This window comes from Mobula birostris, chromosome 14 (assembly GCF_030028105.1).
Source record: "Mobula birostris isolate sMobBir1 chromosome 14, sMobBir1.hap1, whole genome shotgun sequence".
Lineage (NCBI taxonomy): Eukaryota > Metazoa > Chordata > Chondrichthyes > Myliobatiformes > Myliobatidae > Mobula > Mobula birostris.
Window position 1 is genome coordinate 10008110 of NC_092383.1, and position 17472 is coordinate 10025581.

General features: G+C 41.5%; 1 protein-coding gene across 5 annotated transcripts in view; it reads right to left on the reverse strand.

The window, feature by feature from the left end:
* Positions 1–17472, reverse strand: part of akap13 (A-kinase anchoring protein 13) — a 561754-nt gene that overhangs the window by 141459 nt on the left and 402823 nt on the right. For all 5 annotated transcript variants that reach the window (XM_072278084.1, XM_072278087.1, XM_072278081.1 and 2 more), the window contains one exon: positions 676–712. In XM_072278084.1, the coding sequence (XP_072134185.1) occupies positions 676–712 (37 nt within the window). The remainder of the gene's footprint in view (positions 1–675; positions 713–17472) is intronic.

A 17472-nucleotide genomic window follows, 5' to 3' on the forward strand; every position in this document is an offset into this window, starting at 1 on the left:
CGAGGCGGTACCGAAGGCAATGTGGGAGAGAACAGAGGCAAGGCAGGTGAGATGTAATCTGTGCTGGGTTTGGGGCTGGCCCCTGACGGCTGTCTTTCCCATTGGTGCTGACCTCCTGTGTTCGCTCCCAAAAAGACAAGCTGTATTGCCTTCATCTGCTGCTGACTCAGCATGAGATGAGAAAGTGCTGCGTACTTTTTCTTGTAGAAACGTGGCTCCAGGACAGCATCCCATGAACAATAAATCTTCAGGCTGTGTCACTCGGGGATTTGTGCTGAAATTAATTTGTGGCCGTATGCACTATCTGTACTGTTTTGCACTTTAGCCCCAGAAGAACGATATTTCATTTACCTATTTATATGTGTATGGTTAAATGAAGATTAAACTTTAACTTGACCATGAACTTGAGTGATATCCATGATACAAATTCGCTTTCCGTATATATTTGATCAAATGCAGAATGACAGCATGATTCATCGAGCCCAGTGGAGTGAGATTTATAGAAACTACTATCCAAATCCCAACCAAAATTGCTCTCTGATTTGATTTGACACATAGGATGCATTTCACTGTATGTTTCCATGTACAAAGAAAATATAAAGCTAATCTCAATCTTAAAGAAACTGCAAAACAAATCTAAATCCCATGTACAAACAGAAAGTTGGTGTAGCTTACCTCTGACCAAGAGAATTAATGGTGGATGATCTTGTATCTGGAAAATAAAAGACCCAGAATTAATTTCTTAGCAGTTTTCAAAGTGCTGAAGTTTGAGACATCTTAAGACCCAGTGATGCAGGAAGTTCTGGAGAAATTGAGCTGATTAAGTCTGCCCAACGTGTGTGAACAGGATTGGAGAAGATACTCATCGTTACTACCAGGACATGCTGGCACACATTGTGAAGTTGAAGTAAGAGGAATGATGGACACTGGGTATTGATATTGTATATTCAAAGAAACTGGGTGATAATCAATGCTCCCAAAATGCTGCAGGAACTCAGCAGGTTAGATAGCATTAAGGAGGGGAATAAACAATCGACATTTCAAGGATGAAGGGCCTTGGCCTGAAACGTCTGCTTATTCTATAAATGCTGCCTGACCTGCTGAGTTTTTTCAGCATTTTAAGTATGTTGCTCAAGATTTCCAACATCTGTAGAATCTCTTGTGTTGCTGATGGTCAATACTGCTTAGTTCTGTCTGTAAGAAGTTTCTCTTCTAAATATTGATACTTAAGTTTCACGATTCAAAATTGTTTAATGTCTCTTCCAGTATATAAGTGTAAAAGAGAATGAAATAATTTGCTCTGGATCCAATGCAACCCGAAAGAAAAACACAATAAGAACACAATAATAATAATAAAATACAACAAATATATATACATAAGATAGCTTATATACATAGATTGATTATATGTCCATAAAGTGATGCTAGGCACAGGAGTATCTGTACATAAGGTAACTGACAGGAAGTGGTGGTTGTTGGGTGGGTTAGTGGGCGGAGGTGTTGCTGCTTGGGGAATGTAACCGTTTTTAAGTCTGGTGGCCTTGGCATGGATGCTACGTCGCCGCCTTCTGATGGGAGTGGGATGGAAAAGTCCTTGACCAGGATGAGTGGGATCCTTCAAGATGTTGCTGGCCTTTTCCTGGTACCTTTCTGTATAAATGACCTTGACGGTGGGTAGGCTGGTGCCAGTGATGCGGTGATGATTTGGTTTTAGGAATCCACCAGTGTTGGAGGATTGCTAAAAACAAAATGAGATTTTAATTAACAAAAGATTGACTCATGGAATATGGTGCATTATGGATCCCACCTGCAGTTTTGTGTGCGGTTTTGATCTTTTTTATCTGGGCAAAGACATTCTTGTTCTGGAGAGAGATCAACCAAGGTTCATTGGACTAATTCCAGAGATGGCAGGAATGATGTAGGAGGAGCAATTTGATCTACTCCCACTAGAATTTAGAAGAATGAGAAGGGGAATACAGGGAAGACTATAACACTTAATTAGGACTATCTGAGACCAGAAACAAGGACGATGTTCCCGATGGCTGAACATTCTGGATCCAACAATCACAGCCTCTGGATATGGGTTATGACATTTGGAACTGAGATCAATGGAAATTTCTTCATTCAGAGAGTAGAATCTGAGGAATTCTCTCCCATAGGAGGTCAAGTTAATAAATGCATAGGAAAGAATCAGATAGATTTCTCAATGCCAAAGTGATTGAGGAATATGAAAAAAAACAGGAACAAAGTACTGAAATAGAGAATCAGTCTTTCACCAGAGGCCTAGTCCTATTCCTGTGTTCACAATTGCTGACATTATAGTAGACCATTTGTTAAAAAGTATCACATCTGGGCATCTCCAAATGGTGACCAGAGCAGGTTAGGTTAATGTAGATTGCGTCCTTGGCAAACACCAGTGATCACCTGCTACTAAAGATGGATCACCTGAAGTCTATTTTGTCTTGACCCCATATAGGGATCAACACCATTCTCCTATCTTTTCCCCGTTAACTTTGATTCCCTTACTAGTCAAGAAGCTATCAATCTCTGCTTTAAATATGCTCAACGACTTGGTTTCCACAGAAGTCTGTGTTAATGAATTTCACAGATTCACCACCTACTGGTTGAAGAAATTCTTCCTGACCTTTGTTCTAAATGGGCCTCCTTGTATTCTGAGGCTGGTCCTGTACCTTCCCACTATTGGAATATCCTCTCCACATCCACTCTTTCGAGCCATTTCAATATTCAATAGGTTTCAATGAGATCCCTCCTCAATCTTCTTAGCCCCAGTGAGTACAGGTTCAAAACCATCAAACGTTCCTCATACGTTAAGCCTCCATTCCTGGTATCATTCTCATAAACTGAGATATTTGTACTAAAGATACAATTTTATTTAAAACCTTCATAATTGTGTGTGTGCGTGTGTGTGCGTGCGTGTGTGTGTGTGCATGTGCGTGTGCGTGTATGTATGTATATATGTGTGAGGTGATAAATAGATCAAAGTTTCTCATGTTTCTTTTTTCAGAAACGTGTCAAGAAAACAGATAGGGGAAGAGATAACAGATAACTGCCATCTTTTCATAGATGCAGGTGCTGCATCCGAGCTCAATTCCAACATTAAAGAAAAATTTGGATAGGTACATGGATGGCAGGGATATGGAGGTCTATGGTTTGGATGCAGGTTGATGGGACGAGGGAGGTTACATGGTCCAGCACAGACTAGATGGGCTGAAGGGCCTGCTTCTGAGCTCTACTTTTCTATGACTCTATTACTGAAACGCTAACTTCACACATATACACTCCAAAAACATACATTTTATAATCTGAATATTCATTAAAGTACATAGTAATACACAGAAGAGACCCTTCGAGCCGAGACCCTTCACCAGGACCCGAAGAAAGGTCTTGGCTCCAAAACATCGACTGCTTATTCCTCTCCATAGATGCTGCCTAAACCTGCTGAGCTCCACCAAAATATTGCGTGTGTTACTCAGGATTTCCAGCATCTGTAGAGTCACCTGTGTTTATCATTAAAGATCATGTTTCTCTTATATATTCAGGAATATTACATATGGCCCAAGAACCTCCCTTATTTTGCAATGGAATAACTGTAAGAAGGCAGATTTCCATTGCCAACATCACTGGTGACAGCAACAAATACCATGTCACTCCACCTGGGTCTGGTATGGGAAAAGGAAGCCAAGAAGATTTTATAGATGAGAATAAATACTCAAACTTCACAGCACTGGAATATTCATAAGCCAAAGTTTCCAAATTCCCACCCCAACAAGCTGATATTCTCAAGCTATAATATTGGTTCTTTAAAACTTTATTACCATACCATTTGAATTCAAAGGAGTTGCCCTGGAAGTAACATAGTTTTATGTGCACTTGGGGTGGCACGGTTGCACAGTGATTAGTGCAAGGCTTTACAGTACCAGTGACCTGGGTTTAATTCCTTCAGCTGTTTGTAAGGAGTTCGTACGTTCTCCCCATGACCACGTGGGTTTCCTCCAGGTGCTCTGGTTTCCTCCCACAGTCCAAAGATGAAACAGCTGGTAGGTTAATTGCTCATTGCAAATTGTCCCATAATTAGGCTAGGGTTAAATTGGGGGTTGCTGGGGGGTGCAGCTTGAAGGGCCATTTCTGTGCTGTATCACAATAAATAAATAAATAACAAGTAACCACACTACTTTGGTGCACTGCAATTTGCATCCCCATAAAGAATGTGAATCACACACTGGCACAATGAGTTATTAGGCGACAGCTAGTGGAGTGCTGTTTGTGAGGAGTTTGCCTTCCACCTCCACCTCCCTACCCCACAACTCTGTGGTCTTCCTCTGGGTGCAGCAGTTTCCTCCCACAATGCAAAGATGTACAAGGCTGGTAAAGATAAAGATCTTTTAAACATTAGCTTTATTTGTCATAGGTACTTCGAAACATGCAGTAAAATGTGTCACTTTGCATCAAATCAAATCGGCAAAGATTGTCCTAGGCAGCTCATAAGTGTTGCCACGCAACCAATACCAACACAGCTTGCTACTCACTAACCCTAACAAGACATCTTTGGAAATTGGAAGGAAACTGGAGCACCCAGAGGAAACCCACGCAACCACAGGGAGAATGTGCAAACTCCTTAAGGAGGTGGTGAGAATCAATCCCCAATCTTACAGCAAACTACTGTAAGGTGTTGTGCTAAAAATACTATGCTATCATGCCAATCTGGTAGGTCAACTGGCCACTTTCAATTGCTCCTAGTGTGTAGTTGAGTTTGTGGCGTCTTGGGGGAGATCAAAGTTCAAAGAAAATTTATTATCAAAGTACATATATGTCACCATATACAACTCTGAGATTCATTTTCTTGCAGGCATACTAGATAAATCCATGATAGAATCAATGAAAGACCGCACAAAATTGGGTGTTCAACCAATGTGCAAAAGAGAACAAACTGTTCAAATACTAAAAGAAATAATAATAGTAAAAATAAACAACTAAGCAATAAACATCAAGAAAATGAAATGACAAGTCTTTGAAGGTGAGTTCATAGGCTTTGGAAATATTTCAGTGATGGGGCAAGTGAAGTTGATGAGAACATCGGGAGACTTTAAAAAAAAGTGGGATTAATGTATGATTAATGAAGGAATTCTGATGGCTAGCACAGATTCAATGGCCGAAGGGCCTAGTGTCAGTGCTATATCCTCTGATGACTCCATGATAAGTATTTCTTGTAAAACTGCCCAAAGAGTAAATGTGTGCACCCTGACTGCATACCTATTTCTAACATTCTTGTTTCCTACTGTTGCAATGGCTGTAGAATGGTTAATTATCTTGTCTTTTTCTTGTACTTTAAGCTTTCTATGCTTGCTTACATTTTTATATCATCACCTATAAAATACGTGTAATTGCTCAGTGAATTTTCCAGTAATTACGATACAGTTGGCTCTGTATTATTCTTGAAACTTCTTAAGTTTCAATAGCAGGTGTCATGTTACTTGAATCTGGCACTTTTATAGTCCTGGTGAAGAATCTTGGCCTGAAACATCGACCCTTTGTTCCTCTCCGCTGATGCTGCCTGACTTGCTGTGCTCTTCTAACATTCTGTGTGTGTGCGTGTTGCTCTGGATTTCCAGCATCTGCAGAATCTCTTGTGTTTATTATGCCACTGGTTAACTGTTATCAGTGGAATTTCTGTTATCTCAGTCTGGTATGAGAAAACCACGACTACTTTTTATTCTGCTTTTTTGCTTCTCACAACGTTCCTCCTCCCTCTTCGCTCTTGTGATGTTCAATAAAATGGCTGTAAGCAACAATTTTTATGCCTAGCTCTTGACTTCCAAAGAACCTTTGGATCCCAAAGGCATCAGTTTCCAACAATCAACACAAGTCCTGATGAAGGGTCTTGACCCAAAATGTTAACTCTTCAAAAATGCTGCCTGACCTTTTGAGCTCCTCCAGCATTTTGTGTGAGTTACTCAAGATCTAGCAACGCTCAAGGAATTAATGTTTAGTTGATTAAAATGAAAATCACAATTGTTTTTGAGCAACTCCTGGAACAAAGAGTCTTCAGAACCATCAAATGATACAACACCAACAAGGCAAGAGCTGTGCGAAGGGCTTCAGAAACCTTTACTATAGGGTTAAGAGTTTTCAGTGAAGCAGGAAGTAGCAGCACAGGAAGGAGGAAAGGGAAGGGTACGTGTTGGGCAATCTATCTGTAGATTAAAAGGAAACGAGAGTTAGAAAAAGTTGGAAGGAGCACTGGACAGAGGAGAAACATGGCACAGAGGCTGAGATTCAAGTTATGACGGGAATCATTTCAGTTTCAGACTACTAACACTGGAACACTGGACACAAGAGATCCTGCAGGTGCTGGAAATTTGACTGTTGTTTCCCAAGAAAGCTTCATAACCAGAAAGGATTCCCAGCATTTATGTTGAGCCATACATAAAAAAAACAACACAGGTCAGGCAGCACCAATGGAAGTTAATAAGCAGTCTATACTTCAGGCTAAGAACCTACATCAGGACACATAAAGAGGTTTTTATTTTGCAGTTTGTTTCTGGGTTTTGCCCAATCACATTAAAATTCTATCCCTGAACCACCAATGGGACCAGCTTCTACCTACTTCACATCTCTTAACCCCAAGTGATCATATGTCTTCCACCTATCAGCTCCCAGCTTCTTACTTCATCTCCTGGTTTCACCTATCTTCTGCCAGATGTATTCCTTCCCCCCCCCAGACATGCTCTCTTCTCATCGCTATTATCGAGGAGACACAGGAGCCTGAAGACAGACATTCAATGTTTTAGGAACAGCTTCTTCTCCTCTGCCATCAGATTTCTGAATGCACAATGAACCCACGTACATGACTCCACTATTCTTTTTCTGCTCTCTTTTTGCATTAACTTAATTAAACAAACACACACACACACACACACACACACACACAGAGTGGATTCTGGTTAATGGGGGGCAGCTGCTTATTTGGGACAACTCTAAAGGACCAAAAACTAATTGAGAAAATTGCTGGGATTCCCTTCATTAATTTGGGACACCAAGTCACGTAATTGGGGCAAGAGACTGTTACTGAACAGGTTCTAACTGGCATCAGATAATGCACATGTGTGGCCATTAGACGCTACACTGTGCTCAGAGCGATCAGCTTTTAAGTTGCTTCAGTTGTGTGTTTCTGTTCAAAAAGCAGTGATTTTTGTCACTGATAGTTGGTGAGGAGTAAGCAAGAGGACAATTGCCAACTGTTTTGCTCACTGCAGTTTCAAGTACTCACACTTGGAAATGCCAGAAACGGCCGGGAATGAAAATGAAACAATTTTACTACTTCAACGAGCTAGGAACTACAAAGAATTTGAAGGTATTGACAATCATCTGATACAGGCCAGTGGTGTAATGGTATCAGCATCGGACTTCAAGGCGAATGGTCCCGAACTTGAATCTGGCTGGCTCCTTGCAAGCTTTCAATCCATGCTGGGTTGAGCGTTGAGCGAGCAACTCGGTCTCATAAAATATTTGGGTGTATAGAGGGAGGACAGGAGGATGAATACAGGGCCCTGGTGGAGGACCTTGTCAAATGGTGCAAGCTGAATCATCTGCAGCTCGACATCAGTAATATAAAGGAGATGGTGATGACGTGGATGTGGTGACGACTGCTAAGTACCTGGGGTGCACCCGGATGACAGACTTGAGTGGAGCACCAACACAGAGGCTGTGTACAAGAAAGACCAAGTCGCCTCTACTTCCTAAGGAGACAGGCCCTTTGGAGTATGCAGGCCTCTTCTTCACATGTTCTACCAGTCTGCTGTCGCCAGTACAATCTTCCATGTGGTGGTGTGCTGGGGCAATGGCATCAACACGGCTGATGTCAATAGGCTCAATAAACTGAATAGAAAGGCTGGCTCTGTTATAGGAGTCAAACTGGACACACTGAAGGCGATGTAGAACACTGGACCCTACGGAAAATCCTGGAAATTCTGGACAGTGTTTCTCACCCTCTCCATTTCACCTTGGCTGAACAGAGGAGCATTTTTAGTAATAGACTAAGGTAACTGCACTATATGTGGTCATTTTTACCGCTGGCCATTAGGCTTTATAATGAGTCAACCTATAGTCGGGGAAGTGATGACCCCCCGCCACTGTTAGTCTGTTTGAGGTAACTTATTTTTTAATTTTTTCTTCCTTCTCTTCTAATATTTGAATATCTGTGCACTTGCAACGCTACTGTGACACTGCAATTTCCTTTGGGTCAATAAAATATCTATGTAACTATTACTGGTCGTGTTTAATTTCTACTTTATTTTATTTAAATACATAATTTATAACTCAGCTTGTCTTTTTATACCTTTTTAACTATTTCCATGAAACTGGCTAATTGGGATAGCTGCTTAATTGGGCCAAAACGTACAGGTCCCGATGCATCCCAATTGATTTATATTATTATGTATTGCACTGTACTGCTGCCACAAAATAACCAATTTTATAGCATATGTTAGTGATATTAAACCTGATTCTGATTCCCCCCCCCCCCCCCACAACCCACTTTCTTATTTTGCCTTCTCCCCCTTCCTTTCCTGTCCTGAAAGTTTTTGGCTCGAAACATTAACTGTTCATTCCCCTCCATAAATGCTGCCTGACCAGCTGAGTTCCTCCAGCGTTTCATGTGTTTTGCTCAACAGAAACATTGGGAAATATTTCTGGCCTCAAAGTTTTCCTGGGAGATCTGCGCAGATGACAGTCAAATAATGCTGCAATAAGATCGACCACTTCAAAAGCAAAAGAGAATAGTCAATAATGCCTTTGAGATTCCTGGCAAATATTCATATCAGCTCAGCACTGATTAGTCCAACAGAAAAACTGTTAATGGTAATGGTCCAAGGCATAAAAAAGGCTGGGAACCCCTGTAGTAAATCAATAACCACACAATGAAGTGCAGCACTTTCCCAATTTCAAGTGTGTATTTTCCATAGATTTTGATTGGATCAGTGGATTTCACCCGAAAACTCAAGGAGTCTTCGTCTAGGCAGTAGGGGTTCCCAGCCTGGGTTCCACAAAACCCTTGCAAAATGGTATGGTCCATGGCATAAAAAAGTTTGGGCACCCAGGTCTAGAGGTAGCAATCTGTTAGGGGCTGCAAGTATTTTGCTCTTTAGACAAATACTTGAAGACCCTGTGCCGATAGGCTGGTCCTGGACTTATTTCATAATTTACTGGCATAATTTACATATTACTATTTAACTATTTATGGTTCTATGACTATTTATTATTTATGGTGTAACTGTAATGAAAACCAATTTCCCCCTGGGATCAGTAAAGTATGCCTATGACTATACTACATTTGGTATATTTTGCAGAAGACATCACACAACCCAATTTCTTCAAGAACTGATTATCTACTGTGGACAAGTTCACAATGTGAGTCCAAGAAGGTCATTTTTCATGTAATATCATTAATTCCAAAGAGTGGAAAACATCAATAGCATCATATTGGTGTTGTGGCTAGGAACATTACTATTCCATATCACACCATCCACAATCAAAAGTCACTTTCTATGATTGTAGATATTAGCAATTTACATCCTTCATCAATATCTCCAAACTGAGGCTCTCATCAATTATGTTCAGTTAATTAATTACATTAAATCACTTTGCTCCATTGGCAGGCTACATTGTTTGAATCCTCAACACAGACTCTCAAAATACAGCCTGTTAGAGGAAGAATATCTTTCTGTAAGGCTATCAGTCATAGGAGAGTTAATTATGGCTGATTTATTTGCCCAGTGTGAAAAGGCTGCCCCTCATGTTCTTTTTAAACCTTTCCCTTCTCACTTTAACGGTGTGACTTAGGAACAGAATTAGGCCATTTTATCCCCATTGAATCTGCTCAACCATTTGATTATAGCTGATTTATTTTTCCTCTCAATCACATTCTCCTGTGTTCTCCCCATAAACTTTGATGGCCTGACTAATCAAAAATCTATGAGCTTTTGCTTTAAATATACCCAATGACTCGGCCTCCACAGCCATCTGTGGCAATGAATTCCATAGACTTACCATAGAATTCCTTTGCAATTTTCTGATTCTTTGGTGGCTAGACTGCAAAATCCATTTATTTTTGATGTTAAAGATCTGGATAGCTCCAACATTCATTTCAATTCCCCTTGATACACAGAGGAAAACAAATGAAGTCTGCTTGAAAAAGAAATACAACATTGCCACTGACTGCTGGGAACTCCTAGCCCATGATCACTCAAAATGGAGGAGGAACGCTGGGAGGGGTATTGAGAACTTCAGATCCATGGCAATGGGAGCTAGCGGAGGCCCTGCACTAGTGATTCAAAGTTCAAATTCAAAGTAAATTTGGGATTAAAGTGCATATTTGCCACCATATGAACCTTGAGATTAATTTTCTTTCAGGCATTTACAGGAAAATAAAGCATAGTAGAATTTATGAAAAGCTATACATAAAGACTGACAAACAATCAATGTGGTAAAGATGACAAATTGTGCAAGTAACTTATAAACAAATAAATAATACTGAAAATATGAGTTGTAGAGCCCTTGAAAGTGAGCGTATAGGTTGTGGAATCAGTTCAGAGTTGAGGTGAGTGAAGTTGCCCATGCTGGTTCAGGAGCTTGATGGTTGAAGGGTAATAACTGCTCCTGGACCTCAGTGGTGTGGGACCTAAGGCTCCTGTAACTTCTTCCCGATGGCAGTAGTGAGAAGAGGGCATAGCCCGCATAGTGGGGGTCCTTGATGATGGATGCTGCTTTCTTGCGGTAGCACCCTGTATGGACGTGCTCAGTGGTGGGGAGGGCTTTGCCTGTGATGGACTGGGGTGAAAAGAACAGGCAACTTTACAAGCTACCAAGTTAACTGCCCTATTCTTAGGCACTATCTGTGTCAGGTCTGATTCCTTGAATGTATTCTGAGCTGGATGGTGAGACCAAAGAAGTGGAAGTTCGTCGATTTTGATCCCACTAAGGGACTTTCAAAGACAACTGCAGTCATTCCACTGTATTCATATCACAGTACCTCAGTATATTACCAAGGTCCAGCAACTCAATTGGCAAAGGATTGCTGTTCCTCCTTTCAGAGTGACTACAGCTCAGAAAAAGGAACTCTAAGTAATAAGGATGCAACTAGTTCAGCTTTGCATGAGCTTTGGCAGAGTTTTACAAGAGTATCCTTCACACCATCAAACATTGCCTTTCCTATCTACTAAAATGTCACAAATAACTTTTCTTGTGGTTTTCTTTTAGCTAATTTACCAACATTTTAGAAGTACATTAAACTAATGAAGTTATTGGGTGGTGGGCTGGAGATACGTTTCTACCAAAGGTGGTGTAAGGCACTCCCTCCCTCCACACCCTTGGACAAGGTGTAACATCTGCTTAGCACCCCCCGATCAGGGTCATGTGAAGTGATGGGAGCAGGTGGTGGATGGTTATGAGCAGCTGGTGCATATCACAAGTCCTGGTTCTGATATCATTGACGCCACTCTGAAGGGTATTGATAATGGCTGGGGGTCACCCGTCTTGTAAAGACACTACCCAGAAGGCAATGGCAAACCACTTCTGTAGAAAATTTGCCAAAATAATCACTGTCATGAGACCATGATCATCCATGTCATACGGTTTGGCACATAATGATAATGATGATGATGAATGAAGTTATAAATGCCTATTTCAGTAACCAATCACTTGTCTCAGGTCCTAAGGAAATGAAATGGCAAGTGGCTTGCCAGGGGAATCTGAGGATTCTGACATCTTATTGCAGAGCAATAAATTCTCGGCACATTCTAACTCAGCAGCAAATGTTGGAAATCTGATTTTTCGCAGTTAATTTAAGGCAATGTTCCAGTACTGTTGCTCAAATGTCCATCTAACCCCAACACACTGTCAACCGTGGAGCAGCTCGTCGCAGGAAAGCAGCATCATCAGGGACCCCTACCACCCAGGTCATGCTCTCTTCTCACTGCTGCCACCAGGAAGGAGATACAGGAGCCTCAGGACTCGCCCCACCAGGTTCAGGAACAGCTGTTACCCCTCAAACCAGAGAGAATAAATTCACTTCACTTGTCCCATGACTGAAATATTCCCAGAACCTATGGACTCCCTTTCAATAAATCTATCTTATGTTCTCGATATTTATTATTCTTATTTCTCTTTTTGTATTTGTACAGTTTGTTGTCATTTGCATATTAGTTGAAGTAGTCTTTTATTGATTCTATTATGGATTTATTGAGTATGCCTGCAAGAAAATGAATTGAGGGTTGTGTATGGTGGGATATATGTACCTTGATTATAAATTTACTTTGAACTTATTATCAGTAAACATTTACACTCTTCTATGCAGGCTTGCTGAAGAGTTATTTAGGGCAGTAAAGTTCGCTGAACATTTCCTTCTTTCCGCCAAGGGGTAAAATTAATCTCTCCAAAGTCAGCATAATTGAATATAAATAAGTCATTATTTATAGCGATGACGATGATATTCCCAGGTTGTTTCGGCTCTTGCAACCAGATCTCATTAACCAAACCATAAATCTTCAAAGTACTTTTCCTTTGAAGTTAATTTGGTTAAAGAAATATTTCAGGCTGGTAGTGGTATGGGAAAACTGTGGACTATCTGAGCTAATCCAGTGCACAGCTGAGCTCTTACCTTTAGTTTGTGCTTCAAAAACTCAACTATGGATCACCAGAGACTCAATAATAACCTGGCAGTTTAAACTGAACTTGGATATCTGATATTTTTCCCCAGTGAACTATTTTGTAGTAAAAAGATATTTACTCCTAAGATTTTTATTTTTAATTAACCAAGTTGGAAAAAAAGTAGAATACCTCACTTTCTGAGAGTTCTTTCCGAGGTGTGTCAGAACTAAATGGAAAATTCATCTATAAAAATATGTGCAAATAATTTTGTAATAACTAATGCAGAGGAAAGCTCCTGTCCTCAAACTGATTCAAGATTCTGACACTGCTTAAGAACATTAAACTAGAGAAAACATTTGGCACAAAAGGAAAGCAAATTCAAGGATGGTTTTAAGGTTAGAGAATAATTATATCCGTCATGTAAGCCCATTAAAATATCCATTGATATACAATTGTGCAGAACTAAGCATCAAGAATATTATTTCAATAGGCACATTTTAACCTTATTCCTTTGGAATACTGCTATTAGATTTATAAAAGAAGAAAGATTTTTATGCCAAGATTTACTTACTATCTGACTCATCATCACTTGAAGAACCAAGAGAAAAGAGAGTTTTAGACTTAGGAAGGAATGGAGAGATATTCAAGGAAAAGGAGATTTTCTTCCTGGACTTGGTTCTTCCGGCTTCTGTTAACAGTAGAATTAAATCATGTATTTTACTGAAAGGAAGAAAATCACATCCGCCTACTGTTCCTCCACCACATATCGAGCCAAAGTACTAAGCAGCAAGGTGCAAGGGTACATGCAGGTTAGCCACCATGACTACGTTATCTGGTAACTGGTGCTCATTGTATAGAGTGAGAGAGAAGATTGTGAAATCCCGTCTGAAGAAACTTCTGATTAGATTTTTTAACTTCAGCTGAATTGTTCCAAGTAGCAATCCACTTGGAAAGAACAGGAGCCAATTTGACAGGCATCTCCTGCGCCACAAGCACCAGTTACAAAATCCTCAGGGTTGGGTCCACAAAATCCATTCTCTCATTGAACAGCATCAATGTTGTCATTTGTAATTTAGTAAAGCAGATTAGGAGACATTTAAAAATTTGAGACCATGTCCACTCAAACTGTACCAACAAAAAAGTAGTGGGCATAGCTCAGTACATCACAGGAAAAGCCCTCCACACCACTGAGAACATCTACTTGGAGTGCTGCCACAAGAAAGCAGCATCCATCATCAAGGACCCTACCACCCAGGCCACGCTCTCTTCTCGTTCCTACCATCGGAAAGGAGGTACGCGAGCCTTAGGTCCCCCACCTTCAAGTTCAGGAACACTTATTACCCTTCAGCCATCAAACTCTGAACCAGTGTGGATAACTACACTCACCTCAGTTCTGAGCTGACTTTACAACATACAGATTCACTTCCAAGGATTCTACAACTCATGTTTTCAGTAAAATTTATTTATTGTATTTGCACAGTTTGCCTTCTTCTGCAGTTTTTTTTTGTCAGTCTTTGTTAGTGTGTAGCTTTTCATTAATTCTATTGTATTTGTCTGTTCTACTGTGCATGCCTGCAAGGAAATACATCTCAGGGTTGTATATGGTAACATCCACGTACTTTGATAATAAATTTACTTTTGACTTTGAATTGTGACATTTAGGTTTACTTAGTGTTAAACTTGGCTTGTTATTCTTGTGGCACTGGTAGGAATGGTCTTGGAACCAGTTTAAGTGCATGAGCTGAGCTTACCACATAATAAGCATGTGGTACAATTCGAAGGGAGACGTTTATGACTATGGTTAAGGATATCTCAGTGCAGTGACATAGATGAACCTCAATGTAAAAGATTCAGGTATGGACCAAGATACTTGAAGGCAGATGGGCGAGCAATGGAGGAGATACGGGTGAGGGCAGCATTGAAGGTGGAGGAAGGGAAACCCTGTTGATCTGGAAGTGTGGGAAAGGTGAGCAAGAATCTAGAAGATGGCAATGCAATCCGGGACATTGGAAGAGGAAACTGGAAAGTGGACAGCAGTTCACAAAAATGGTGGGTTAAGAATGGATTTCTGAGGAGGGCAAGACCTTTGATTTTGGAGACAACCAGGCAGTGCTGAGTAGAGGGTATGACCTATCCTGTGAGTGTTTGGGTGGTCAGACCCAAAAAGCCAGTGACAGGTCTGAGCTCAAGCTGAGAATGCAGGAAGGCAGCTAACCAGTCTGACCTTCAAGCCTGGTATGCTCCCGAGACTGGCCTCAAGCAAGGAGGAACCAGCTGGCACATCTTTGCGCCTTCTGGGGGCACTAACCTTTGCCACCAGGAATCATGGGAAGTGGGTGGGTTCACGGTCTTAAATAACTCTCTCTCTTCTGCCGAGCACAGTGGTGTAAAAGGCTGCCATGGAAGTGAGAGAAAATATTTGAGAAGGGGACCATATTTTAGAATCAGAATCAGGCTCATTATCACCAGCACGTCATGAAATTTGTAGTTTTGTGGCCGCAGTACAGTACAAGACATTACTAGAAGTTACACTAAAAGGTAAACAGCACAAAAGAGAATTAGTAATGATTGTGGATTGTTCAGAAATCATGGGACAAAAGCTGTTCTTGAAATGTTGAATGTGGGTTTTCACTACATGAGAGGCCATTTCAGCCCATTGTCTGTACCAGCAAACCGGACAATCATTACTCCCCAATAATTCTCCCCATGAACTATTCCCACACATTTGAGTGCATTGTGCACAGTTCTGGTCACCTGACTTAGAGGAACAAAGCTTCAAATAACCAATAAGCTTGAAAGGGTACAGAGAAAGCGTACACAGATGTTGCCGGGATTTGAGGCCCGAAGTGACAGGGATAGGGTGAACGGGTTAGGACATTATTTTCTGGTGTACAGGAGAAGAAGGGGAAATCTTATAAAGCAGAGGCTCCCAACCTGGGGTCTATGGAGCCCTTGGTTAATGGTAGGGGTCCATGGCATAAAAAACGCAGGGAACCACTCTTACAGAGGGATACAAAATTATGAGGGGCACAGAAAGGGTGGATGCATGCATGCAGGCTTTTTCTCCTCCAAGTGGGTGAGACTAGCTCAAGAGGTCATAGGTTTAGGGTGGAAAGGCTAAATATTTAGGGGAATCTGAGAGGGAAGTACTTCACTCAGGGGACGGTGCAAGTGTGGAATGAGCTGCCTGCCGGCAGAAGTGGTGGACGAGGGTTCATTTGTAACATTTAAAAGAAGTTTAGATAGATACATGGATTGAAGGGGTATGGACTGCCATGGTCTGAGTGCAAATAGATGGAACTAGGCTGAAAACCAGACTGGCATGGACTACATGGGCTGTAAGGCCTGCTTCTCTGCTGTAGTGCTCTATAACGTCCCCATATTCTACCCTGCACGTATACATTAGGGCAAATTTACAACTGGGAAATTAACCTGCCTGGGTGGCGGGGTTGAGACACGTCTCTACCAAAGCAGGTGTAAGGCACTCCTTCCCTCCGCTAACCTGCAGGTCACCCTTGGGCAAGGTGTAGCACCTGCTTAGACAACCCCTCCCCCAACCGATCAGGGTCAGGTGAAGCCATGGGAGCAGGTGGTGGGTGGTCATATGATCAGATGGTGCATATCACAAATCCTAGTTATGCGATCACTGATGCCAGACAATCTTTGAACAGTATTGATAATGACTAGGTCAACCACCTTACAAAGATACTGGGTCAACCACCTTACAAAGATACTGCCTCAAAGAAGGCGATGGCAAACCACTTCTGTAGAAAAAATTGTCAAGAACAATCACAGTGAAAAACCATGATCCCCCATACGTAAAACATGGTACATAGTGATAATGATTTAAATTGTCAACCTGCACATCTCGGAGACATGGGAGAAAACTACAACACTCACAGGAAACCCTCCTGGAGTCACAAAGAGAGCAGAGAAATTCTACTCAGACAGTACCAGAGGGCAGGACTGAACTTGGACAGCTGGAACTGTGTGGCAGCAACCTTATCAGCTGCACCACTACACCGGGAGGACAATCATTGTTCTGGTCACCACAGTACAGCAAGGATTTGGAGAAGTGGTTCACCAGGATGTTGTCTGGATTAGAGATGAATAACTATAAAGGAGAGGTTGTACAAATTTTGGTTGTTTTCTCCAGAGTTTTGGGGGCTGAGTAGGGGGGACGGGACATTGTGAGAAGCATAGGGTAGATCAGGGGTTCCCAACCTTTTTATGCCATGGACCAATACCATTAAGCAAGGGGTCTGTGGTTGGGAACACACAGGGTAGATAATGCCTCTCCCCGCCCCCCAGAGAAATTCTCAAATACTAGAGGACGTAGCTTTAAGGAGAGAGGGGAAAAGTTTAAAAAAAGATTCGTGAGCCAAGTTTTTTTTTTATTTTTACACAGACAGTGTGGCTGCCTGGTAGACAGTACCAAGGGTGGGGGTGGAAGTAGAGACAGGTAGTGGAATACGAGTAGTGGGACTTAGACAAGGACATGAAGAGGCAGAGAATGAAGGGATATGGATGACACACAGGCAGAGGCAGAAGGATTACTTTAAATTGGCATTATTGACACTGGTTTCGTCGCAGAGCAATGTGTGGTTAAGTGCCTTGCTCAAGGACACAGCTGAGGCTTGAACTAGCAACCTTTAGATCACTAGACCGACACCTTAACCACTTGGCCACGCACCTGTGCTGTACTGTTCTACATTTAGCCATTGTGATCATAGTATGTGGGTGGGAGTATTTGCTCACAGGGTGCGTGTGAAGCGTCTAGTGCAGTAGTGTAGTAGTGCTTGTAGTTAG